At 37.4% G+C, this 27,439-nt stretch overlaps 1 protein-coding gene across 5 annotated transcripts in view; it reads left to right on the top strand.

The window, feature by feature from the left end:
• LOC141904907 (unconventional myosin-IXb-like) overlaps nucleotides 1-27,439 on the top strand; it is a 73,636-nt gene that overhangs the window by 11,973 nt on the left and 34,224 nt on the right. For all 5 annotated transcript variants that reach the window (XM_074793522.1, XM_074793520.1, XM_074793518.1 and 2 more), the window contains 13 exons: nucleotides 6,655-6,749; nucleotides 10,763-10,825; nucleotides 13,292-13,391; nucleotides 14,252-14,367; nucleotides 14,830-14,884; nucleotides 16,708-16,875; nucleotides 17,422-17,535; nucleotides 17,727-17,861; nucleotides 17,961-18,082; nucleotides 18,741-18,882; nucleotides 19,876-20,068; nucleotides 20,719-20,824; nucleotides 25,803-26,003. In XM_074793522.1, coding sequence (XP_074649623.1) covers nucleotides 6,655-6,749; nucleotides 10,763-10,825; nucleotides 13,292-13,391; nucleotides 14,252-14,367; nucleotides 14,830-14,884; nucleotides 16,708-16,875; nucleotides 17,422-17,535; nucleotides 17,727-17,861; nucleotides 17,961-18,082; nucleotides 18,741-18,882; nucleotides 19,876-20,068; nucleotides 20,719-20,824; nucleotides 25,803-26,003 — 1,610 coding nt within the window. The remainder of the gene's footprint in view (nucleotides 1-6,654; nucleotides 6,750-10,762; nucleotides 10,826-13,291; nucleotides 13,392-14,251; nucleotides 14,368-14,829; nucleotides 14,885-16,707; nucleotides 16,876-17,421; nucleotides 17,536-17,726; nucleotides 17,862-17,960; nucleotides 18,083-18,740; nucleotides 18,883-19,875; nucleotides 20,069-20,718; nucleotides 20,825-25,802; nucleotides 26,004-27,439) is intronic.

Below are 27,439 nucleotides of genomic sequence, written 5' to 3'. Positions count from 1 at the left end.
AATATCACTGTCATAGAACACATGAAGATGCATCCCCATAACCCATGAATTCCGTTTCCCCCTGCAGGGCATGTTGAATATTGAATAATGTACAATGTTATACAACAATATACAATACAGGGATGAAAATCTTCCAACCATAGACGGATTTCCGACTTTTTCTCACATTTTCTTTATTCCTGAGAACAGTGTAAATCACCTCAATCGCTTTAATCACCTCAATCGCGGGCGTCACATCGGAGCACTCCGTAAATAGGAGTGCTCCTTAAGACGGTTTTCGGCAGTTGTTTTCATCCCTGAATAATATACAACATTGGTTCCTACGCATATTTTGTTACCACTATCTATTGCATAATCGTAACTCATGTTATGCTCTACGATTTTGGTGAGATTGAAAGGTCATTGGTTTCTGTTTTATTCACCAGGGGGCGTCTAATATTGGATAAGTCAGATTTCTAAGTATTTCACTAATTGGACATGGTGTCTGTGCGCCCTTAGTTCGTTTTCTTTTTTACAAGAACTTTAATTTTGCCATAGGACCTTATATACATCAGTACATAGAACTTACAGAATTGACTTACAAACGGCTTTTAGAATGCATTATACGCAAGTGTAAAGGAAATATATTAGGCGTACATAGATGATAGCACTATCATCGGCATACATAGATGATAGAAACTATCATCTAGACCAAATGCAAAAATAGGAAAAAAAGAAGAAAAAAGTATCTGAATACTTGCTGATGCACATAGTAGTATTGTTAGCGAGTTTGCAGCTCCCCTTATTCATTGAACTGATAAATGAACTAGAAACCTTTTTGTTGGGTGGGATACCAATAATTGAAATGAAACTATCCCGACAGGATACGTGACATTCAAGATTTTGCCATCAAAAGATGTTTTATTTAATTCTTTTCTTGATTAGAAACTTAAAGGTAACCTGCGCTTTCAAACTTTGACGCGACAATTGCGGTTCTCGTATCATCAGAAGATACTCTCTAGAATTATATTTATCGAGCTTCGTGCATGTTGATTGCATTTAAAAGTACGTCACTCGTGGAAACTTTGTTTCTGATTTTGAGAGGCATTTTAATCTCATTCGGTTGCGACTGTTCGTGCGCAGATATTTGTCGAATAAAGGTTAGTGATGAGTTTGATAGTTCAGCGCGGTGTGTGGAAACCGTGTGGTAGTTATATGTCGATTACTGTGAACTGCAAATTGTTTGATAATTAGCGGGCGTTTGATGAATACAAACTATTTCAACTTACCGCTTTCAACTGTTCGTCGGTTACTTAATAAACTCAACTCTTCGCTTCGACAATGACTGAAATATGTATCTCGAAGAGATAAGGTATTTCTATAGAGCCAATTCAATCTCTAAGTCATAACTAAAGATAATGAATATATGCATACCTTAGGTAATAAGGTTTTAGTTTCAATGGTCGATACGTTAAGCCTGATTTTCTGTTTATATTATATAGGCCTATTGGCCCTCATTTTGTTCTAATTAAATTGTTTTCGGTTATCAATATCAGGAAGCATAAAGCCTTGAAGTACAATATGCCTGTATGATTCAAAATGTCATTTCTATAACCTAGCTCAATTCCAGTACTAGGTTATAATAGTAGATATATCTAGGCTATTAATCAGATGTCATATGAGAGAAATTGATCTTCCAAAATATCAAAGCTTCACTAACTTTATGTTTTTAGATGACTTCGTTAAAGTCTAATGCACACATCGAGCATGAACATGAAAATAAAGCTGCAAAGCTTTCCGTGGTGCGGGTTATCAAAGCCGGCAAAACTGGGGTTGTGTCAAGGTCTGGCATCGCATAGATGAAATGAAACTGATACCAAAAATTGGATAAACTCTTATAGGATAAGAATAATTAGGTATTGAAAACATTTTAGCCACGATCACATGGAGACGATTTGGTCCAGGCTCAATTGGCATGGATCAGACTCGAGCCAAATTTGGCCCATGTCTAATAATTAGAAAGCGCATTCATACGTAAACCATTCACTCGATACTAAACAATGCTCAAACAAAGCGAAGTGGGTCATTTCCGGTACCAGTTGCAATTCAAACGTAATCATTTGTCTCATGCTAAAATTTGGCTCTGGCCGGGTCCGACGTTTTTGGTCAGGTCAGGCCAAGTTTGGCCCGCCAAATGGGCTGGGGCCCGTGTGAACAGTTGTTATATATATATATGTATACATAGGCCCTATTGTAGGGGAGAGGGAATCCTCGAAATAGAAATCTCATATAACTGAATGTATAGTACAATACGCCTTCATTCTACATTGCAAGCACTAAGATGAACTGCGTGGAATCTGGAAAATTTGTTGTTTATTGGAGAAATCGACTTCTCCAGTCTCTGTAACCTGAAACGGTACAACAATAGATGTCTCATAATTTTGTATGAGTATGAAGTACAGCTGTAGCCATCAATAATTGAGCCTTTACATGAAAGAAACTGAGACTTTATTGACCTTAATAGCAAAAATTGATTAAGGAGGATCGGCATGGCATATTTTTGTTGATATACATGAATTTTACTCATTGGTACAAATCTGCACAAATGTGTTGAGGAAAGATAATTATTTTTATGATATCATCTTTAAACATCTACTAGATTAGCGATTCCACCCCAAATAACTGATGAAAGTTTTCGATTAGGAACTATAGTTATATAAGTAATCGTAAGTAATTCAAGTAATTGTTAGGCGGTATGAAGCACATTTTTTTGAGAATATGAGGATGGTTTTGGTGAAGTCAGTATTCAAACACGCAGAGCTGTTATCAACCGCATCTAGATTAAGTTGTCTTCGTCACTGGTTTCAAGACAGCCTTCCAATCATTGAATAAAAACAAATCCAAGTAATTCTAATTTACCACCTGTAGACTTCTAACATAATCGACTTCAAAGGACAAAAACATCTTTAACATCACTAGCTTAACCAGTCATCTCATCTCAGGCATTTTCTTTGAGTTCGCGGGACCTGAATCAGGGCCGTATAAACGGTATGGCTTTGTTAAATACAAAATTGAGCAGTGATTCGATTTCCCTTTGTTTTATCGATATCAGAATTGACCTAAACGGAATGTCGATCAAACAATCAAATACCTTTCAGTCGAAGGATGTACTATACCAGCCAGTCTTAATCTCTTATTTATATGACTGGTAATTGTAAAAACCGTTTCAATACCAGCCAGTCCTAGTTGGTATAGACCATAATCATGAGAAACAAACTTGTTGATATTTCGGGCTGGATACTTCTGCCCATCTTAGAATGTTCCGGATGTAAAACTGATTGGGAGTTAAGTTTTACTTGGCCCCCAGAATTTGAAACGGCCAGTAACTAGCCTCCCAAGAAAGATGGCGTAAACCCATTACACAGATGTATGAAATTGTCATCTTAAGCCAGCATACTCGTAGAGAGGGTGCTTATACACGGTCTCCGTAGCTCTCTACATGATCATCTGTCATTTTCCCAGAGGAAATTTACGAATCGTTGCTTAGTTTTTGCGATGATGACGACAACGACGACGACATCAGTCAGAGTTTAATCAACTTCGAACGAACAAACGAACCATTTTAGACGGCGGCGGGGGCGAAAAGCCATTTATACGCAGGGGGCTATCTCATGATACGTTAATCTTCGTGGTGAATATACGGTAGATTAACCCTTTTATGCAGGTGGCGAAAAACATTGGGCCATACCAGTAACCTACCTTAAAATTATTTTCTTAACGAGAAAAATCAGAGAAAAAAATCGAAAAATTGTCCTTACCATGAAAGCATGAGTTTTGACCGTTTGTATCATATAATGTACCAGGTACCATGCTGCTCACGACCTGGCTGTCTGATTTTTTGCCATAGGCCAAAAATTTCTATCAATCTTATTTCCTAAATGGTCTAAAATTGTTTCAGTTAGTACATTCATTTGACAATGTGGGGTTTTTCATGAAAATATCAGTTTCTAAAGCCAATCAGAGAGCGATATCTCCTCTTTGATTGGATTAGCTGCAGGGTTTCTCGTGAACCAGCAGTACTGTTTCACTTCTGGAGTTATTTCATATTATTTTATCTTGTATTCCAAGACTGATTTTAATGAAATCTTGAGTTGATTTTGTTTTTGGGGGACATTTTACGAGGACCACAGAAAATTTGTCGTTGATGATTGTGAACGAGTTGGATGAAATAGCTTTTTTCCCCCAAAATGGCACCGTAGGCATGGATGTCTGGAATATGTTAATTAGCCACGCCATTGAATTGCTCAATCATTTAAATTTAATTCATTAGAATCGAGTTCTATTTTTTACGCATAAATCATGCAAATCATCGAGACGGAGGGAAAAACCTTATTGAACCCTAAGTATTTGGTCCTGCCATCTGTCTGTGTTACGATTATACCGTGTAAATATGATTATAGCAGAAAGTGTATTTTGTCAAATGTAACCTACAATCATTTCATCAAAATCGAATAAAACATACTGACCATCAGGCCTGTAAGTTGCTCGTGTCGTGTGCTTAACCCTTTCGGTGCTGACTAATTAGTACCCTAATGTGCGGGAAAATTTTGAAAAATTCCAGCCCCGTGCATCAATAACAGGCATCCGCTATAATGCTTCTATACGGTGCGGTGAGGTGTATCAATAGTTACTTATATCTAACTGTGTTTGACCGATGTCACCATCTTCATTAGAGAAAAAGACGTTTAAAAAATTACACCGTGGTGCAGTGTATTAGCAAAGTCAATCACCGATTTATACATTGCACTGCGGTGTAGACTCAGTGAATGGGTTAAGTTTGATTTATTTTCTTCTTAGTCAAACCCCCGTCAAGCATGTGAACCGGAATTACCTCAGTTCACGACCGTAACGATAAATTCAGAAAATTTCAATGTGACTCAATAGAGTTTAAAAATATCCGGCGAGTTCGTTCACATTTCGAGACGCTCCCAGCTTCAGGCATCACGTTGGAGTGTATAATTTTCTGCGAGCAGTCGCAATTACAGCGAAGTGCTTCATATGTCGCGGTCTGTTAGGTTTTAATTGCGTCGCCGATGTCTCTGTAGGGAGCGGGAATTTGTCACAACCACTGGTAGCTCATGAAAAAAACGTTCCATCAGATTTTCGACGGTGTCTTAAGTTAGAAATCGGCTCGGTCCCGATGGGGTTCCCATAAATTCAGATGGCGTGAATAACAAGGCTATTCAATTCAGATACTTTTACTTTATTTGACAAACTCTGGTTTTAATTAAAAGACAATTTAAGCGTTTCAGTACATAAAATGAAACAGCCATGACCTTACTGAGACGATTTGGCCCTGGACAAATTGACACCAACCAGGCCAGGAGTCAAATTTGGCCAATGCCTAAAGTGAGGCACATAAACCACTAACAAGTAAACTACTCACTTGATACTAAACAATACTTAAAAAGTGAAGTGAGTCACTTCCAGAACCAGTAGCAATTCACACGCAAAATAATTTTTCCCATGCTCAAATCTGACTCGACGTTTGGTCCGACATTTTTGGCCAAAAATGCTTACGCGATCACGGCTATTTTGGGCCTATACTACGTAGGCCTACAGTACATAGGTACATAGTTGAATATTGGTATATACTCATGAGCAGAGAGTTTTATAGGGAATCTAGTGAAAATTCTCATAATTTTACCGACAACAATACACAGATTGCGCAGATCGACTCTATCTTAAGGCCCTATTGGAAAAAGTTTGGGATTGTATAGAATCTCCTGTCCAGATATAATTCCCTGCTATCATTTAACTATGAACTGTGATATTTGTCCCCAATCCCATTATTGTGCAATTGACATGTTCTTTCAGCAAGCTCTATATTATTACATCTACCAGTTTCTATTGGGAACTTGTGATTTGTATTGCGGAATCTAGTTTGACCATGGACGTATAAACTAGTTTATATGTCCATGGTTAGACCAATGATAAGGTTATCTGAAAGATCAGAGACTACAAAGTTTTCCAGGTGTAGATCGGTTTTGAATAACATAATCCTCATTATTATGGTTTGATAATTGCAGTATGCAGACCCTTGCCATTTATGATTGATGGCATCCATTACCAGAGTCCCTATATCTCTTATTTCTATTCACTGTTTATTTTTTACGCTTAAAAATCTTTACAAAAATGTTGTAATACATTAGCAGGGTGACCACAATTCTAGAAAACAGGAAAAAAAAAACGGGGAACTAATTTCTCTTGAGGAAAACACAGGGAATATAATAAAACTTTAAACTTAATTAGGCTCTTAATGTATGGACGATGTCTTTTCTGGAAAATATTTCCTTCAGGATGGGGCGCATTTTAGAAGTTACCCTTCTCGGGAACTATACCCTCCGCTAACTGCGAGTAATTATCCCTCAGAAATATGAATTTTATTCCGGAAAATTATAATTTTATAGGGATCCCATTTGAGCATTTTGATTTCATATTTCTGTTCAAACCGATCTATGCTATATGGTAGCTATCGACATTGTTCGTTCATTGTCGTTAATACAACATGTATACTATATATTGGAATGCGCGTATCTGTATCTATCATGTAATAATCTACGATAATTAACGAAGTTTTTTATTGTCAAGCATTTTTTATTTTCGCTTTTTTAGGCTTTTGGAAACGCTAAAACCGTGCACAACAATAATTCCAGTCGATTTGGTAAATATATCCAGGTCAACTATAAGGAAAACGGTATGGTTCATGGGTAAGTTTTTCGTTCATCTATCTTGAGCAACGTGGAATTTCTTGTATCCAGCCTTTGTTGAATTCAGCACTTCTTAAACATTTTTTGTCGGATTGTCGAGCATTTCAAACACCGAGTGGGCATCGTTTCCATGGACCCCTAGTTCTAAAAATCAGTGAAATTCATATGGATGAATCTTTGAATTTGAACTAATTGTATACAGTGTTGCCACTTCTCCGGATTTCTCCGGAATTCCGGATTTTAAAAAAATCCAATTTCATTTCCGGATTTTCGGGAGAAGTCAAATAACCACAAAAGAAAACATCGCGAAAGAAATAAAATCAATTCGGGATTCGACCCTAAACATCAAAACGTGACGGCTCCGTAGAGGGTTCGAAAAAGCCGTATTGTGCTGCCACGTAGTGGCAACAACCCCGCAGTACACGATTAAACCAAGATGACGCGACGATCGAAATCGATTGACGCTTCGTTTGTTTTTTGGCTCTCTGGTTTATGTATGAGGTGTATTTGACGGAACCAATCGCTATTTGAAAAAAAGATCTATAGGCGGTAATGAAAGTGAGGCCTATAACGCGTATTGCGCCAGAACGCATCTCCTGGCGTTCTAATTTCAAAATTTTTTTTGGGGGATGTCCCCCAGACCCCCGACTTATTTTCCGGATTTTTAGCTTCACATAAGTGGCAACTCTGTGTATATATATTAGGTTTGTCCATCCCTTACCAACTGCCTCCCTGGCTACGGGCATGAAATTTTAGTGGAGTGCGACCTATAGATTGGATGCAACAACTTTCAGATTCATGCAAAATTCTCGGTGATTTGTATTTGTGAGTAGGTCATCAGTGGATCATACGGTACACGTCAACGCCAGGAGACACGCATAAAGAGTTGTTATGTGTATCGATTGCTATTGTTTTTTTTTAGCATTCATTAGTGTTTTACTTGTATGCGATCTTTTAACTGTATCAAATTTTTACCTGTGTCGGTTAACGCTTTCGAAATAATGACTTACAGTCCATTCAGTTGTTTAGTTTTAAGTGTTGTATAACCGCTGCGGGTACACGCAGTTACAGCTTAGCGTAGGTGGATGGGTGTATGCACGTGGATGGTTTATGGTGTTATATCTGTAACATTCCTGATGCTCTAACTAACACAATTAAACCACGATTCCATCAATTATTGTTGTTCAACCACAGTTGTGTATACAATGGTCAGCTTAACCCTTTCCCGCCAGTACCCTTCGAATGAAGTTCAAATAAATGAATTTATTTCTCGATGAATATTAGATTGCGTGCGTAATTTGAACAATATTTGGATATTGACGTGATATGATTTATTGAGTGGACACCCCCGACGGTACAAAGCAGGGTCCCTACGACTCCTTGATTCCTTGAAAACTCCTTCTAAACCAAAAATGTTTTTCAAAGTCCTTGAATATCCTTGAATTTTGAGAAATTGGCAATTTGAAAATTTTTAGGTTTTAGGCCTATTTTAGTAAGTCACAAGCCAATACTCACAGATTCCACCGAATTAGATGGTTTAGGTGGTTACTGAATTAGAAACCGAAGTTAAATTGAATGAATAAATATGAATTTATTTTCAATTCAAATAGCAATTAAATATACAATACGTAAATACGTTAGATTACATTAATGTTCATTAGTTACACTAATTAACCGGGGTTAATCAGTGTGAAGGATTTGCTTATTAAGTCACCGAATCAACGGTATACTGAGATAAACAGTACCGATTTAGGAGAGTGTACCGTAATTGGGATATGAAACTGATGCATACACTCCTCGAAATATGAAATATTCTCATATAACAATCAGTTGAAAAGTCCTTTAATTCTGGAATGGCTGATCTGTCGGGACCCTGTAAAGTTAACCAGGGCTGGCCGATTCAGTGTCTATGCTAGTATAAACTGGGAATTCATTGAATCTGCATTCATTAGATCCACTATTAACGAGACCTGAATTGACTTCAGATAGTTGTTACTGGCCCCGCAAGATGTCTCTTGTCAAGTATTTTTCTCAAATTTATATCTAAATGATTGATTTATGAGTGGCTGTTATTTATTCAAACAATTTTGATGACTGCAGTTTGGACATATCAATCTATCGTAAATTGTAGGTCATTTTCAGACAATTAAAACAGACACTCCACATGCAGGAGACAGATATTAAGATGATATAAAATGATATGAAATCTGAATACTTATACTCATCGGTTTGTGCCGATTTAGTGACTGACCGGTTTATTTTACGTTGAATTCATACTGCCGAGTACGATTTAGAATGGACCTGGAACCAGTTTTTCTGTCCACGCACTCAGATTTCATCTGTTCCAAAATTTGCAACTTTCCTGGATTGGTCTTTTAAGTCGGTCCAGGTTAGACAGCTCTGAAATGGAACAGACTTCTTGCTAGAACACTTGGTCCATTCTTAATTAGAATGGCAAAATTCCGACCATTCCAAATACTTAACAGGACTCTATCCATCTGCATTCATTTTTATCCGCGTTCTACAACTGTAGACGCACTATATTAAATACCAGTTTCGCATTCGAATGATTACAGAATGATTGAAAATGAATTTAACCAGCTCGCACGTAGACACGGCCTAGATGTGTTTGACTATCAGGGAATTTTTTTGGTACTACAATTTTAGTTAAAAATCACTTGAGCATTGGTTCATATACCAACTGAACTGTGTAATGAACTCTTTTTAACTTACGTTATTTTTTAGCTGTGTGATAACTTCTAGTATGAGTGAACTTAAGATTATGTAATACGATACTGAAATTTGAATAAATTTACCTTCAGATTGTGTCTATTGCTCTCCATTCAATAGGTGGGGGATTTTAGCTACTCTGAAGAATTGGGGATTTTTACGCTCTAAATAGGGAAATTATGCTACACTACTTCGAACTTCTTGAATTTTTGGAAAATGCCAGTTTAGTAACTCAGTATATTTTGTTTCTGGCATGATCAACGGGACACCCATAGATTACTACTTAATGATAAGATTACTACATCTATGATACTGGGACCCAGTTCCATAGATAGGACCCCTGGAATAACACAACACAGATATAGTGTCTCTTCAATGGTGATAGGAACCCTATTGTTATTCTCACACTTTTTTGCTAAAAGTACGCAGTGTTTCTTATATGTTACCGTGATTTTTCATAAAAACTATCATAAATTTGGTCGCACACTGAGTGGTCCGACATTGTTATGAATTGTAGTGCATAGATGACTGCACCAATTAAATTTCACGATTATGTGATGGTGCTACGGACTTTGATTCAGACTAATCAAGTCAATAGGGATTTATTGCTTCCAAGTGACAAAATCATCATTACGGAAAACCCAAAATCAGTATAATCTGCATACATGGATATCATGAGGAGAATAGCTTTTGAGGAAAATATCGTATTGATATTTGATAATTGTTGTAGGAAACGTCTCACATTGAATGGGATAACTTCATTCGGATCTATGCACATTTCATTATCACTCATGCAAAGTTGTAACTTATGACACGTTCTATGATTGTGGCGAGTTTCAAGGTCATTGGTTTATGTAAATGTTCACCAGGGGGCGTTGAATGTTGTAATTGTCAGATAATCAAGTATTTCAAACCACTTTTAAGTGCACATGGTGACGTGTTCCTGCACCCCTAGTAAAAACTTGGTAGTGGTTAATGATGTAGGTTCACTGATTACAACTATTCAAGATTAAGCTTCTCATTTGTCTCCCACAAAAAGGGACCATGTACATTATCAGGCTATCAGCACCACTTCTTAGTTGAAATTTGACTTGAAATGGCTGCCATAACTTACCGTGGTGACCATTTAAACTGCCTTGAATTTGAAAACATTTTTTTTCTCTTTGATTACTCTTCAAGGAGTCACTGAATTCTGGAATGACCAAAAAGTTTACAGATTTATGAACTTTCTCCTATATTGGATCTACGTTTGAATGATGTATTGTTTTATTGATTTTTTTCAGTGCTATAGTAGAGAAATATTTGCTAGAAAAGACTAGAATTGTTTCACAAGAGGCGAATGAAAGGTATGATTTAGTTTGAAATCTGTATCCGCTTTATTTATCTCTCAACCTCGAGGCATGATAAGCAGTTTCAGGATTTCTTCCCGTATTGATCGGAGAGAGGCCGTAGAGGAACTTCGACTAAAATCATTGGAACCCCGTGAATTCAGGATCAATGATTCAAATTTAGGCCAGCCAGCACGTGAAGACCTAACGACTTAACCCAGTCTACTGAATTGAGCAACGAAATGACTATTGCATTTTGTTGGAAAGAATTCTTTTTGTTGTAATAACTGTTACAAGAATGCTTACATACATTGCTAACTACTATGCGTTACCTAGTGTTTGAGTCAATGTGCACTACGTCATCAAAATTACAATTACAATTTTATATATCATCGTTCATCTTTGAATTGATCTAATTTCATATCTTATTTCATATCTTATATCTTATTTCATATCTTATATTTTCTTATCAATTAATTTTCCTGTCTTTTTTATAATTGATGGATTAGGGTAGCGTGCAAGGAGATATGCACTACATCATCAATATTAGGGTGAGACTAGTTTCTATTTTCGACTATTCAATCCAGTTAAATTGCCAATATGTACTTACCACCAAATGTAGCCAACATGATTCATCTGAATGTCAGTGGGTCATGTGCAGCGGACAAATTTTTGTACCTGGAGGATCTTGTTTCTTGCACATCCTATCAAAAACGATTATTATAATTTATCAAAATGAAATATGAGTTATGAAATATATTTAGTTTCAAAATAAACACCAAAATTAAGAATCGCAATTGTTATTTTGAAATGCCAATATTGATGACGTAGCGCGCATCCACTCTCAGAGAACCTCTTAGATAAGGCATACAAGGTATCAATGTATCGAAGCATTATTGTTACCGTTTTTATGGCATAAAAAAGCATCTTACTTCTTTTTTTTTTGGCTAAAAGTTGCGGTCGTAAGTAAATTCACGAAGAAAAAATCGCAGACCGTTCTGACGTGACGATCGAGTCGTAAGTCGAACTGAGCTTAGCTTAAAACTCCTGGAGATTTAGTATGTGTCAACGATGTGATAGAGAGCGAGATACTTAGTAGCGATCAAACTTTCTACTGATCATTGATTTAAATTGATCAGTGGTAACTGCGTAACTCGACGATCTTCCAGATGGTTCCTATCGCGAATGGTTCTGGGGAACAACGACGAGTTCTCGAATCGGGTTGATTTACACCTCCTGGGACACAACGAAGCGCTTTGAATTCTTCGTTATAGAATGCGATTGCAGATTTGGAAGTACCTATTTAGGTGTTTTTCGTGGTTCCTCCGTGACAGTATTAAGCTTAGCGTACATTGACAAAGCGACCGGAGACAACTAGTTGCTAGTGAGCGAGTACCCTGCGCACATCGAAAATTTAGTAAAAACCAGCAACTGCGTGGCTCATGCTAGGTCCATAGCGCGTACATCGACAGCAACTGAGATGTGATATCTAGCAAACACCTTGAGGGCATCTGAAGTCACGTGCTTTGTTTTAGTCAGTTGCAACCACGTGTTGTTGATTATGAAGCGTTGAAGGATATGAAAGTAACTGAGTACAACTAGTTGCTCAAAAGTAGAACATGGGTAACCCGGCTGGAACTGGTGATAGATGGACGCTTAGCAGTCATAGGCTCGCTCACATCTACAAATTCGTTAATTTAGCAACTGATTGTATCCAGCCTGTTCCTCTCATGTGCCGAAAGCTATCCGGCAACTAGTTGTGTCCAATCGCAGTCTCGATGTACGCTAGGCTTTAATGTGAATGTGATTGGTTGATATTTGCAATGTTTGTAAATACGGACGGACGTTGTTTTTCATCAGTCATCTATCATCGCTTATCACGTATAGTGTCTGCATCTCTTTCCATCATTGATACCATTACATAGAGCATATTTCCAACTCGAGTGGGCGGGTTGCGTAGTATTGCAGAAAAAATCATCACGTACTTGAGTTTTTTTGTTCTGTTCACCTGAAATCACAAGCCAGGAACCAGTTGCTCAAAAGTTGTATCGGCCAAACCTTTCTTTGATAACGAGAAATTGGACTTCTTTTTTTCAAAAGTGATTTAGTGCATGAGCTGACTTCGATTATTACTGTCATATTTGAATAGAAACGCTTTGACTGCTGATGAACCCAAGTAGGGGTCGGTAACCCCTTGTGTTATTATGAAAAAGTGCAAAATCCTAGCATTTTATTGTGGAAAAATGTGAAAACCAAACTGTAAGGATGGGATAGTTCTGGAGTTCATCAAATTTATTCCTGTACGCAAACTAGAGTAACTAGTCCATGGTAGCATCTTAAGTTGAATAGCACTTGCAAAATACTGTCGATGCCCTTACCAGAAAATAGTTATATCTACTGCGTATATCATCGTCCTGGACTTCCCACCCCGGTTGTTTAATGATACAGAATTTTAAAACTCTTCTCTCTATTTCCAATTTACAGAAATTACCATGTGTTTTATTATTTACTGGCTGGTGCTAGTGAGCAAGAGAGGGAACAGCTTTCGCTCACCAATGTCGAAGACTTCCACTACTTAAATCAGGTACGACTACCATCTACTAGTGTTCATTGCGACACGCTCATGAAATCTGGGCCTTCGGCCACTGTATGCACAGGCACCTTCGCTTGCTGGAGGTCCTTCATTATATCGTTCGGCTTAAAGACTATATCAGTATAAGTAGCCTGAAAATTTTTCAGATCATAATGATAATGTATGATGGATTTTGTTGCTAATGATAAAATGAAATATTGATTCATTCGTTCATTGTCTGACTACGATCAATTGTTTGACTATGTGGCATTTCCCTGACCTCAAAGTATTTGTTCTCAAAGTATTGGGTATGATCTAGAACAATACCTTGACAGTATTTGGCTGTCCTGTAAAGGGTGCCGATTGTGCAAAGTACTTAGCAGGGTTTGGGGGTCCTGCCCCCGAAACCTTAGATTGAAAAATTGGAATACTTAAGCAGTCAGCAACAGAGAAAGTGCAGAAATAACAACCCTTAATGCTTTGTACGGATAAAATTTTCAAGGGACAAGAACAATGTCGGACCGTATTTTAAGAAATTTTGATTTACGATTTGTACTTTAATATCAAAATCAAACCTCCTGTTCTGCTCCTAACAGGTGTGGTGGGTTTGTCAGGGATACCAAATCAAAAAAAGTCATAAGAATCTACCAATCAAATGATTAACAACAGACCAGGGTCAATCCCTATTTTAAGATTTAGAAAAAAACATACATGCCCGAGTAGTAAGGGTTGCCACTGGAACTCATTGTCCTTGAAAAAAAGACAATTCATTGCCCAGGACCTAGTTTTCTGTTGAATTATGGAGTATTAATTGGTTTTCTCTGATTGTTAAAATCAGATGTTTATCATCATCGTTGTTGTTGCTATTGTAGAGTAAATGTTATACGTTAGAAGATGTAGACGGGGAAATAGTGGACGAGGCGCATGAATTCGAACGACTCAAACAATCAATGGAAATAGTCGGATTTTCACAAGAAACTCAAAGACGGTATTACGATTATCTAACTCAGTCAGGGTCTCAACGACTCCTTAATTCCTTAAAAACTCCTTCTAAACTGAACATTCTTTTGAAGATGCTTAAAACTCCTTTTATTAGAGCAAAATAGCTAAAACTCCTTTATAAGTCCTTCAATTTTGAGAAATAGAAATTTTAAATTTTTATCTAGTTCGTTGTTGTACAGTAGATTTTTTTACCCGACTAGGCAGTAACCAAATTAAAAACCGAGTTTAGTGGTATATAGGATAAAAGTTTGCTTACTAAACCATCAAATTAATGGTTAATTTACCGAGATAAACAGTAATGATTTTTAGATAAATTGCAATATGAACACAATGCAGACGCTTCTTCAAAATTCAAAAGTTTTTCTTTCAAACTCCTTATATCCAGAAATGATGGATCTCGGGTCCCTGCCAGTTATGTAATGAATGAACGTGATTGCGATATTTTCAGGTTGTTCGCTGTTTTGTCCGCCGTTTTACACATCGGAAATGTGGAGTTTAAAAAGGTTAGTTTTTTCTTCTTCAATAATCGTAAAACAAAAACAAAAAAACACGCCAATCAGCTTCGGAATCGTGGAAGGTTCCCGCCGTGCTTCTCTGTGTCTGATAGATTACGGCTTGTAACCGGATGAGAATGTTAAATGTCACTGACGTTCATCAGCGTCGTAACAGTCGACTGATATTGATTGTCATTGCGGATTTAATGGCGATGGACTTTCGCGCGAAACATTTCTGTTTTATGTCTCGCTGCGCTGCCGCCGCGAGTTTTAATCAGACTCGTCTGGAAAATTGTGTCGGAATTTACGAGCAGTTGAATCGCCGTGGAAATAGGACACTCTCTCGTAATGATGATTCTGCATTGATTCGCGTCATTAAACCCTCGGAACACATGCGCATACACGCGCATTGACAGCGTAACAACTCGTCAGTCGGCCTTGTATGGAAGGGATTAACAGAGTAATCTTGTGAAACCTTGTTGCAAAATCTTATTTGCTGTAGACAAGAAAAGTCCTTTCGAAAAAATCCTATTTAGCGTAGATCACCGATTAAGGACATAATCTCTGTTGTAAAAAATTATTCTTGAAAAAATTAGATTATCGATTTTTAAGTGTTACACTTAAGATATGAGAAACTGAGCAGCAGAGTTTGGTTGAACCTTCTCCCGTTGTGATAATCACGCCCTGATCAAGTTGGTAAACGGCCTGTTTTGGTGTAGACTTCGTGTTACCTCGATATTTCTGAAACTTAACTTACTTAAGTAAGTAACTTGCCATTTATTATAACACGGAAAATAATTAACCCCGTCGAAAAAGTAAATTTCATTGATTTTGGGTCGCTAGATTGAGAGATTAGATATTGTTTCGATCAAAACGACGTTTGTCATCCTGTCTGTTTACTATTGATTAAAACATCATAGATATGTATGTGACAGTGTGTAGGGTTAAGGGTATCAATAATAGAAAGGTATGATGGTATTGTATGTCGGTTGATCGATGACTTATTTTTGTTCCATGTATTTCGTATATAATAGGTGATGTAACGAATTCGCCGTTAATTCAGTACGAGAGCTTTGTGGCTTATTTTAGTACGTGTAACTAGATACGTATTGGAAAGTGATGAAGTAATTTCGTGGAATTGGATGACACATTTTGAGTGTTTTTACTCGCGATCTATGTAAAATTGGATTGATATTTATGCAGGAATCCATCTGCTGCCCGATACCTCCCCCTTCAGACTTTTACAATTTCATGGTCACTTTTTGATAGTAAAGTTGGTCAAACCGGTAATAGCTGGTGTTTGTAGTCTATTTGGTAGTTGATTTTTAATCAGATGTCCGAGTTGAGGTCCTGGACTCATGTCATATCTCGTTGATCAAAAACTGGGACTAACTTAATGAAATGCCTCAAGTCATGGCATTTGTAGTCTGTTCTTGTTTTCAATTAAAAGTCCTGAAGACATTTAAGTCAGGGGTCAGTTGCACAGTCAAGGCTTATAGGCCTTCTTAAGACCAGTCTAAGACCAAGTTATTTGTAAAGCCTATGACCAGTGTTAAGATTTAAGACCACTTTTTGACTGAAGTCATGACTGAAGTCACGACCGTGCAACTGGGCCCAGGACAATAGACAATAAAGAATTGTAGGCGTGTCGAAGAAAGGTTTCTAACCTATCAATATTAACCATTAATATTGTAGGTTATTTTGATGATGAATCTGTACAGAAAGACGAGCATTATTTATTTCAGAAAGTATTTCCCCGGCTGGCGAGATCCTGAATATTAACAGTATAGCCGATAGTAATCATACTTTTTGGTATTTTTCTTTCATTCTAGAGATCTGATCGTTACCACCACGAGGCGGTTGAGATTAAAAACACAGAGGTTTTAACAATTATCTCGAATTTGCTGCGCGTGAAAGAGGCCACGTTGAAAGAGGCGCTTACCACGAAGAAGACAGTAGCCGGTGGAGAATCCGTTATCATCAACTACAAAATGGAGGAGGTTTGTGATTAACTCTGTTCAAACTTTGACTTCTTTTTCATTCCTCAACCCATTTGGAGCAGGTTTGAGGTTTCCTTAGCCTTATTGATTGTGAAGAAAAACAGTTAAACTGATTTGATGTCAATTAGATATACCGATCATATAAAACTCACATTCTCCCTTCGATAGCATTGAGAGATATGAATTCATGCCTTGGCTGCATCGAGACGTGTATATTATATGTGGACCCTTTCAGATATACCATATTTGCCCCACCATACCTGTTCCTAGTGAATGGCATTCTCGTAATGCAATCAATTCTATGCATAAGGGGATGGATACAGTTAAACAAGCTTAATTGTGGTCAGTTATATCAGTTAAATTTGGATTTTGAACTAATATGCGTAGGTATTATTCATGGTCCATCTATACATTCATTCATGCATAAAAGGCGATGTTCAATGTGTTAATTTTTCATAGATCCCTGCTGATCCAAATTTTATAAGGTTTGACAGTAAGTGTTACATTCAATACTGATTGGCTGAATTATTTGTTATCTTTTTTCAGGCTATCTGTACTCGTGATGCGATGGCTAAATGTCTTTATGGTGCCCTATTTGACTGGATTGTTTTACAAATCAATCAAGCTTTGATCTCGAAAAAAGATATCAAGGAACACATGGTACGGATGATGACGAGCGATTTTTTTTTTTTTTGTGCTAGTCGCCCAGCCAGTGTAGCAGGAAATTTGACATTTTGGATTTGATCCCAGTCTTGGAAAACTGATGATACTTGTACTTACGGTACAAATATCGTCGACTGGATAACCGAAAGAGAAAATCAGATATTTTGAATTTTGCTTTCAATTTCCAGGGCCATTCGATTGGCGTATTGGATATCTTCGGGTTTGAGGATTTTCAGAAGAACAGTTACGAACAATTCTGTATCAACTACGCCAATGAACATTTACAGTTTTACTTCAATCAGCATATATTCCGTTTTGAGCAGGTACGTAGCTGTGGAGGGATCTATCGGATCGAATCGTAAACAGCTGCGTTTCCAGAAGGCTATCGTTACAGTCAATACATGTATTCATTGTATTTGTAGGATGAATATCAAAGAGAAAGTATTGAATGGAAAAACATCGATTTCATTGACAATACTCAATGTCTTCAGTTGTTTTCCGCCAAATCCACCGGTCTTTTTAGTTTGCTCGACGAGGAATGCAAGTACGTAGAAAAGTAGTTCAGGTCATAAGTAAGGCCTGCGAAGGGTAATTGGTTGCTCAAATGTTGGTAGGAGTTAACCAGTGACGTACTTCCTGTAAAATCAACATTGGTTCTGTGGCATTTAGTTGATGGTTCACCTTAACCATCTTTTTAAAAACCGGTGCCATGGAGGTCAAGACGGAATCTTTATTTTTCATCAAATCATAAGTTCAACGTGCTACGCATTCACAGCCATACAAGATACCTTGTACGAGTACAGCAATGAGTTATGTCATGTCATTGCTGAGTTAATAGAAAATGACAAATTCCTTATGGGCTGATAGATAGAATAAACTCAGCTCCATCCTCAATCGCTTATATCTGAACTCTGAATAATGGGTGACTATGTATAAGCCCGCAGTGGTAGTAGTGGTAGGGAACCTGTTTGAAATCACAAAGGTTGATCCAAAACATGAACAGCAAGGATAAAATTTCTTACAGCTTGATAAATGTATCAGCTAGTAGATAATACCTTAATGATTAACAGTTCTCTCTTAAGATAAATTCGAGTTAGTGTATTGATCTGCCATCTCAGAGATCTACCCATGTAAAGAAAATATTTAATGCGCTCCTTTCTGAGAGAAATAGTAGCATTACAAAATTATCATCAATGTTTTAGTTTTCCTGGTGCAACGGATGATACACTACTGGAAAAGTTCCATCGCCAACACAAGTCGAACACGTATTATGAAGTACCTCCTGTACGCGAGAGTACATTCACCATCGTTCATTATGCCGGAAAAGTGAAATACATGGTCAAGGTAGGTTGTGTTCTTTCAAAGCTTGAATTGATAATCTCTCGAATGAGGGTGCTTAAGGCATCGCTGGTATTTCAATCCAGGGTTCATTAGTTCTAATCGTAGTTGTAACTAAGTTCTTAGGGCTTATTTTGCCTAAGAGACAAAATGTTGGACCTAGTACTGGTACTGATAATGGCTTGGGTGCGGCGCTTTTTAAAAAAGAATCAAGTTGATTGTAACCTTGAGTTTAGAAGTGTGTCTACTTGGTAGCTGAAACAGAATTCTGGTAGTGTTTCAGCATATCAAGCCGTGCTCCTATGACTTGAGAGTTATACATGAACTTTTACCTCTAGATTAACTTTGAAAGGATACAAATGATATCCTTTATCCAAATTAGACATTATTCTTTAACCCTTTCAGTGCTGACTAATTAATACCCTATAGTGCTGGAGATAATTTGAATATTTTTAAAAATTCCACCCTAGTGTGTTGAATAACGGGAATACCACTATAGTGCGTCTACACCGCGGCGCGGTGTATCGTTAGTTACTAGTATTTCACTATGTTTGACAGGTGCTGCCATCTTTCAATAGAGATAATTAGTAATTACTAATTAAATCAATACACCGCAGTGCGGTGTACTAGCAAAATCAATCACTGATTCGTACACCGCACTGCAGTGTAGACGCACTGAAAGGGTTAAAGATATGAATGGTTAGTGTTTTTCTGTGGTGGTTCATCAATTATTAAACCATTGTCTTGATGTCAACATCATAGTTTTGAAAGAGTTTTATGAAGTGACCAATTTTCCCTCTGGTATCAAGCTTAAGTGGAAAAGTACAATCATGCTGGCTTATCAATGTGATATTTGCCCCTAATTCACAGTTTTTCTCTCATATGTGCGTCTCAGCTGAATTAATGTTCAATTGAATTCGATATCTTATTATGTAAATTGCTCAATGATTGAAGGATCACGCCTGAATTGATACCGTCTTTAATTTCCCTTTCTTTTAGGATTTCCGAGAAAAGAACAGCGATTTAATGAGACCCGACGTCGTCCTTGTATTGAAAAACAGTAGTTTAGCGTTTGTTCGCGAACTTGTTGGCTCTGATCCAGTCGCTGTGCTACGTTGGGCGATCGTTCGCGCTTTCTTCCGTTGTTACTTTGCATTTGTCGATGCGGGAAAACGATATAAAGAGTTTAAAGGTAAGCTGTCGTGTAACGGTGAGCCAGTGAGCCAAATTTTTAATTTTCATGGAAAATTATGAAGATACTTTGACCACTTAAAATTAGCTGTGTATATGTGTCTCCCTAGGTCATAATGTCACAACAACAAAAATGGGGTCGATCAGAAAGAAGTCGGCCTTCTTGTGACTTTATATGTTCCAATAACGGACATTCTCAGGGTCTTAGCTTCTTCATGGTCATTTTTTTATATTGAACCTTCAGATGGCTATAATTTTCGAAGCGATTTTAAACATATGGGTTTTTAGATCAGTCGATCATAACTCAGTCAGTGGTCATCAGTAGTCAAGTTTCATTAGTTCTCTTTCATATCTGGAGAATAGCTTTTTCAGGAAAATATCAACAGGTTTTAACTTATTTTCTTGATATTTGATACTAGTTAGTACCGTCGTAGGATACATCTCCGGACTAAATCTAGATCATTCTAAGTCATGTAGTGTGAACGCAGCAACTATGGTTAGGCCAAACACCAGTATGGTGACCAGGAGACACTCCGACAACCTCTCTGTAGAACCAAATGCAACAAATTTATCCATCTTGTCAATCCGGAACAAATATTTGGCGTGTGTTTCTATTCATTGTGAAAAAGATTTTGCCATGTATCTTTGCAGCGACGCGAGGGTCGCAACAGAGTGGAATGATTCCACGACGTCATTCATGGTTTAACAATCGTCCAGAACAACCTGCCACTACACCTACGACTCCAGACGGGTTCAGGTAACAATTATTTTGTCGCCACTCAATATCGCCAGGTTTGATCATGTGAATCGAGTAATTGATACAGTAAATGTACGAAGTTTCCAAATTTAGTTGAAACATGCAAAATATCTTCGAATGTCTTCCGAGTGGCACAATTTCATGCTCGTAGCCATGGAGGGGGTTGAGGGTGCTCCTACAAAACAGACTTCAGAAAAGGGGAGATTTTAGAAAAAAAGTAACTCCTTGTTGAAAGGCACTCACTGCAGTAAAAATTACTTTTTGCCCTTTCTTGTTTTATCCACATGCGAAATTGCCCTTTTTGCTAAGTTTTGCCCAGCCTTGGCTACGGGCTTGGATTTATTTTTGATGTTCGGTGGTTGGGATGTTTTCCTTTCTATATACGTATGTTGGATTTACTCAAATCAGACTTGCTTATTTATACCATGCTTGATTACTACAGATGATTTACATATCAAAATATTATCCCAGACTTTTTTCATAGCTGAGTCATAGCTAGCGATTTGAAAAAAAAAAATCATTATTATCTACAGATAGTTCTGTGAATTGGTTATGGTAAAAGATGTAGGCTTAATTTCCAGAATCAAACAATAGAGAAGAACCAAATAGTATATTTTTACGGGCTTAATCTTAATGTTTGCAGTACAATTATGCAAATACTTCATTTTCAGTTAAGTGTGTTAAGTAGGAATATAATGGAATTTTTTTCACCAAATGCAATAAGATTTGGTGATCCCAAGTATCATTCATTCAGATTTAGGTTTATTAGTGGTATTTGTGATACTCAAACACTGAAATTAGTGTAAATTGCCTTTAAATCTCGGCAATTGCTCTAGTCACACGGTTAGTAACAAAGGTGATTCTAAGCTAGGTTTTTAGATTGTACTACAATACCTAAAACCTTTATATGATATCAATATTCCTTACGTCCTGTTCCGAAATCAAAGATTCGACAAAGTATCCCAGGTACCACCTATACAACAAGAAAGGGGAGCTCCATTTTTGGTATACAAGAATTGACCTCATTTGAATCACTCATAATTTCAATCGTAATTTCTCATGCGTACTTGATTCGATTTCATCAGGGACTATAACAGCACAGGTCTATGTGGAATCTTTGATTTTGGACCCCCAGTTATCGTGACTAGCCCCTGTGATTGAACTCATTGAAAACTAGAATGTTGTCGTGAGCATCTAATTATGATATTGTTTGCGAAATGAACCTAGGGAGAATCATCAAAACCTGTCCGGTCTGATATATCGGCTCGTCAAATTCCACGCTCTTACCAAATTCAAATTAACTTAATTGTTCCTTGATGAAACAAAACGATGTCGGAAAAACAGTGTGCAATTTAGCGAAATAGACAAACATTAGAAGTTTAATACCAAGAACATGAAAATAAGTATGAATAGAAGGATAAATGTTAGAGAACAGTTATGATAATCATTTCAACATTACGACCAACGATCTGTCATAGTTTCTGTCGAATAATCTACACTTAAGAAGCTGTGTTCATTTGGGTGCCTGAGTCGACTCATTCCGCCTGCTCGGTCAGTTGAACTCATTTCGCTCTCAGTCTCTCTGTGGGTCGCGGTGAATTGTGTCACATTGATTTGAGGTCTTTTATTGCTGATAAAACTTATAGTAGTTTCCACCGTAAGAGCAATCACGGTTGACGGGAGCAGCCATATTCGTTTTGTCGATTTCCATTCGATTTTGATGAATGACTAAACGGAGGCATTATTCGAATCGTTCAGTCAAACGAACACGGTTTTTACATAATCTCATATCTCTCTCTCTCTTGATAGCGTTGCACATTTTTTAAAGTGAGCTTCACGTTATTTAGATCCACCTCTCACGCCGTTGGTTTGCAATCGTGACATTTAGTTTTGGTTTTTCGTTTATATTCAACCTCTTTAGGGACCTTTTCCATGTCACACTAGCGTATTCTGTACTTCGCCGAATCAAGTGAGTCGTCATGTTATTGGTTGGTGGTATCGTGCATGTCGGGTGTTCTAATATTTCAACAAAGCTGAAGTGTGTTTTACTTATTTTCGCTTTCGATCCAAACTCACCACGCGGTCTACGCTATCCGTGTAATTGCTTCTTTCGCAGAGGTGTCTGTGGCATTTCATCGGAAAATGGATAGAAATTCTTTGCAAAAGGAGTGAACGATTCATGCGAATAAGGCTGTAGACTTTATAGTACCTATTTCGTGCCTTAGAACGCGTTGATAGAAATTCATGGTCTAGTGAAAGAAATATTTCGAATCAAATCTCAATAGACAACTTGCATATGATGTCTCAGAATTCTTCACTCTTGATCAGTCGTTCTTGCATGAATTCGAGTTCTAGTTACAAGATGAGCTTCGTACAGATCATTTTTGACAATTGTGATTTTGTGATGTTTCATTGTGTATAGATTTACATCACCACCAACAATACCCACCAAGCATATAAGATATAATTCAAATCATCAAAATCGAGATAGATTATCATATCTTAATTCCTTTTTTTTTCAATGAAGGAACACTATAACCATCCTATCTGGCTGAGATTCGAACCTGATGGCATCAAAACTGCTATGGTATGAAACCCGCTGCACCTGAGTGCGCAGCTGAGATGATGTCATCATCAGCCAATCAGAAATCACATTTTATTTTAGCCTGGGTAATCCCAAGCTATTATTATCCGTAAAATTTGCCTCAGCGATTATATAACAGGCAATCTGATTAGTGTCGCAAGTTTTCGTGTGGTGAACCTGCACAAAGTTTCTTGCAGTGGCTGAGTCTATCGATGCCATCACGTTCAAATACCTGCCGAGGGAGGATGGAACATTGCAGGACAAATACCGACCAAGACTATCAAGCAAAATTGACTGGCAAAATATTGAACATGTTAGATAATCATCCATCGCCATCATACATGGCAGAATCTGCGCTCACTTTCCCAATTAAGTCTGCCCTAATGGCCAGCCTGGGCTCGCAAAATCAGGCTGTAAGAATATTTTTTGACATCATGTGCAAGCTTGTTTGTAGGTCACAATTTTCGATTCTATTTACATGAATTCTGTTTATGGTACATATAATAATTGAATGGTTTTATGTTGAATGATATGTATTTTTTTATTTTCATCCTAACATGTTTTTTTTTTTTTGGTCCACGGCATCCCTAACCATAAGACCATTGTTGAAGTTGAATTTTCCGGCGTGTGAAAAGTTAAGGTGTTAGTAGTTAACTGGTTTTAGTTGAAACATTTGACCAAAGCGTAATCATTTATTTGAAACGTAGATACGGAATAATAACAGTTACATTAATTATTGATTGTTGAAATTAACTAGACTGTATGACCCAATATGATTAGAACTATTCATTTCATGGATACTGATAAATGTATAAAAAATTACCCTTTTTGAAAATTTTGAAATTGGAATTTTTTTAAAATGTTATTGTACATTGCTCTTATCAAGCCATTCCAACTGTTTATGAAACCGTGAACATTCTTGTGGCTAGTCAAAATGCTAACATGTATGTCCCTCTGTTTCTGATGTTCTATACGCATATTTTATCCAACGTCTTTCATTTATTACTTGTTAATTCTTTTCACCCCTGAGCCCGATTTTATAAACCAGTAAATCCTAGGGTTAATTCGATTATTATTCACAAGTCTTTTGTGATAAAGTCCTAAAGGGTTTAGATCAGAATTCTGTTTCAATCATTGGAAATAGACAAATTTTTACTGTGCTTTAAATCTATGGAAACAAACTAATTGTTAACTCTTTGAGTGTCGAACTTACAACTCTGTACCCAGTTCCACAGTTGCGAGTTAGAGTTAACTCTATAGAGTAGAAATTAGTTCATTTTCAATTTTTTAGCTCAAGAGTCAAATTTAACTCAGAACTGTGGAACTGGGTCCCGAGATTTAACCCAGGGTTAACCCAATTCATTGCCAAAATACTTCTCTATTCAGATGATTTTAATGTTTGCCGCCACCGCTAGGTGCGCTAGTGTTCGGTCACCTAGGCCAAAGGCGAGATGAGTAGAAATTCATCCGAAATCGACAGTTGAGTAAAATGTAACAAAATTAAAGAACTATAAACCATAAAGAGCCACCGGGCACTGAAGATTGAAGTATTTTATAATGTTTCAGTCTACTGTTATATGCCTTTGATTCCTCAAACAATTACTTTAAATAAGATAAATCAGCAATGCAATAACAAGACAATAATCGCTGTTACAGGCCATAGATGGCAGCACTATATGGTCATTATATTTCCTCCATATACCATGGAAATGGTTGGGGTGTAAATAAAATCGTAATCGTAATCGTAATCGTATTATCAGATATTTTTGGAAACTACCTACCATTATAATCTTGAAGATATAAAGGAGTTAACCATGTAAGTTAGAACGATAAATGATACCAATGAAACGATAAAATAACAGAATTATGACTGTTAAACTGTAGATGTTGAGATTCTATCACGAAGCTGCGGCAAGCGAGTATACATGTTGCGTAGATTCTCATGTGATGGATTAGAGTTCTCCGATAAAATCATAAAAAAGAGCTACGAAACAAATTCAAAATATAGTTTTGATCATCTCAAAAAAAATAAAACACTTGGAACCTTCTAGAATTTGGAGTTTGCAAGAGTAGGGGATCTCTGTTTAAATGTAGTTCTAGGATGAATACAAAAGTCACCTGCATTTCAATGCATTTTGCCTTTGAGGTAGGTGACCCAACACTAGCGCCGCTAACGGCAGTGGCTAACATTAAAATCATCTGAATAGAAGTATTGGGTTAAAGGGCAATTGAAGGCCAAAACCGGCCCCTGGTGGCTCCAGTTGAGTTTACGCCAGGGTGAAAATTAAACTGATTTATAAAACCTGCCTCTGATATTCGGTTTTAATTTCATCAACATGTCAATATATTCTTATGTATTTTATGTTTTTTCTTTTTTTTCTCTTTGGTTTTTAGTTCACCCACTGCTCTGAACAATCGGATGTCATGCAATCGCCATAGTTTCACTGCCCTGCATGCTAGTAGCTACAACACATCCCCTGGCACGAGCCCCGTCCAGCCTAATCCTCATTCTCCTATCGATGTTCATTGGAGAGCATCGTCATCATCATCATCATCCTCGTCTGGTGGCAATCGCTTCAACAATTCGATTATCATGTATGTTTGCTATTATTGAAAAAAAAATTGTATACATCCCCTTAGCCAGGCACACAGATCTGGGCATCATCAGAATGTCCTGCCGATGTGACTGGTGTTTCTAGACTTAGTGGCTATTTGTGAAGGTCATACACGCAAGTTAATTCCAAACTTGAGAATATAAGTGGAAACATATTGTAAAAAAGGTTTCAGTTCATTTCATTGTATTTCTCTGAAAACACCACTTAACAGTTTTACAGGGTGGCCACTGACCAGGAAAACCGGGAAAACTCTGGGAATCTGAAAAATCAGGGTAACCTCCTGGATTTTCACAAATTTTACCAAAAAGAAACCTCACGGAATTCGGATAATGCTTTTGACCATGTGTTGTCAGCATGTGATTCATTGAAAAATGAATGAATTGTAACATTCTAAATGTAGAAATTTCACTGATTTACTCGGGGAATGGAAAATCAGGGAAAACTTGAAAAGGGATATAACAACTTGAGATATTTGTTATGAATTCCTTATTTTTCACAGTCACAGCTTTTCGAGTAAGGTGTACAACTTCAGCTCCAAATAGCCGATAAAGTCATGAACTCTATGTAATCATATATATGTTTCCTGTACTCCCCTGTATCATCCAATCCTTTCCTATTGTTATATATTTTGTCTTGAAATAACTGGCCTCGAGAATGCTGACAAATACATTGTATAGGTCTGTCTTAGCGATGCCTAGTGCACACACCTTAGTGATAATCGTCTCAAGATTCTATCTGCACGTGTTTGTTATCTCATGACAATTTTTCATTTGGTCGTTATATGGCATGCGTTTTACGTTTCATTGCACCTGAGAAGGTCTTGTAGGTATATAGGTATACTCTGAAAGAAAACGATAATTGGCAAGTGAATATCATTGATGCGTAGGTGAATCACATGACGCGGCTATAACAATGGCGTTGCTCAGTAGGAACGTGGATGTGGATGAAATAATTGCCGAAGAATTGATTAAGCCGAAGTCCCCATCTTTCTTCCCTTAAGGCTTGCTTATGTCGACAAGCAACGCGATGCCTACCGACGCAACCGCGAACGCAGCCCAGCTTATGTCGAATGTGCTCCGATTCGCAGCGTCTGAGGCCGACTAGCGGATATACGAGATCGTCTCAGTTGCTTCCCTGCTTATGTCGGTTACGATTACTGGCAACTGCAACGGCTCAGATTGTCACATGATAAGCATTTTGAGAATAAATTTAAATTATTGAGAAATGATTTCTTTTAGAAAAGCTATTTCTTTAAGATTTTTAACTTTCTGATTCTGTTTCGAATACAATGTGCTAGCGACATCATATCAAGATGGCCGCTCACACCCTACCAATATCGTTTCTAGATCTTTGGTCCAGTCATCTACCGTGATGAAGAGCATCGCAGATTGCCTTATGTCGGGTGCAATCGAAAGC

The sequence above is a fragment of the Tubulanus polymorphus genome, chromosome 5, assembly GCF_964204645.1.
Source record: "Tubulanus polymorphus chromosome 5, tnTubPoly1.2, whole genome shotgun sequence".
In the NCBI taxonomy this organism is placed as follows: Eukaryota; Metazoa; Nemertea; class Palaeonemertea; order Tubulaniformes; family Tubulanidae; genus Tubulanus; species Tubulanus polymorphus.
The sequence above is the reverse complement of the archived record's forward strand: the minus strand, read 5'-3'. Positions and strand labels throughout refer to the sequence as shown.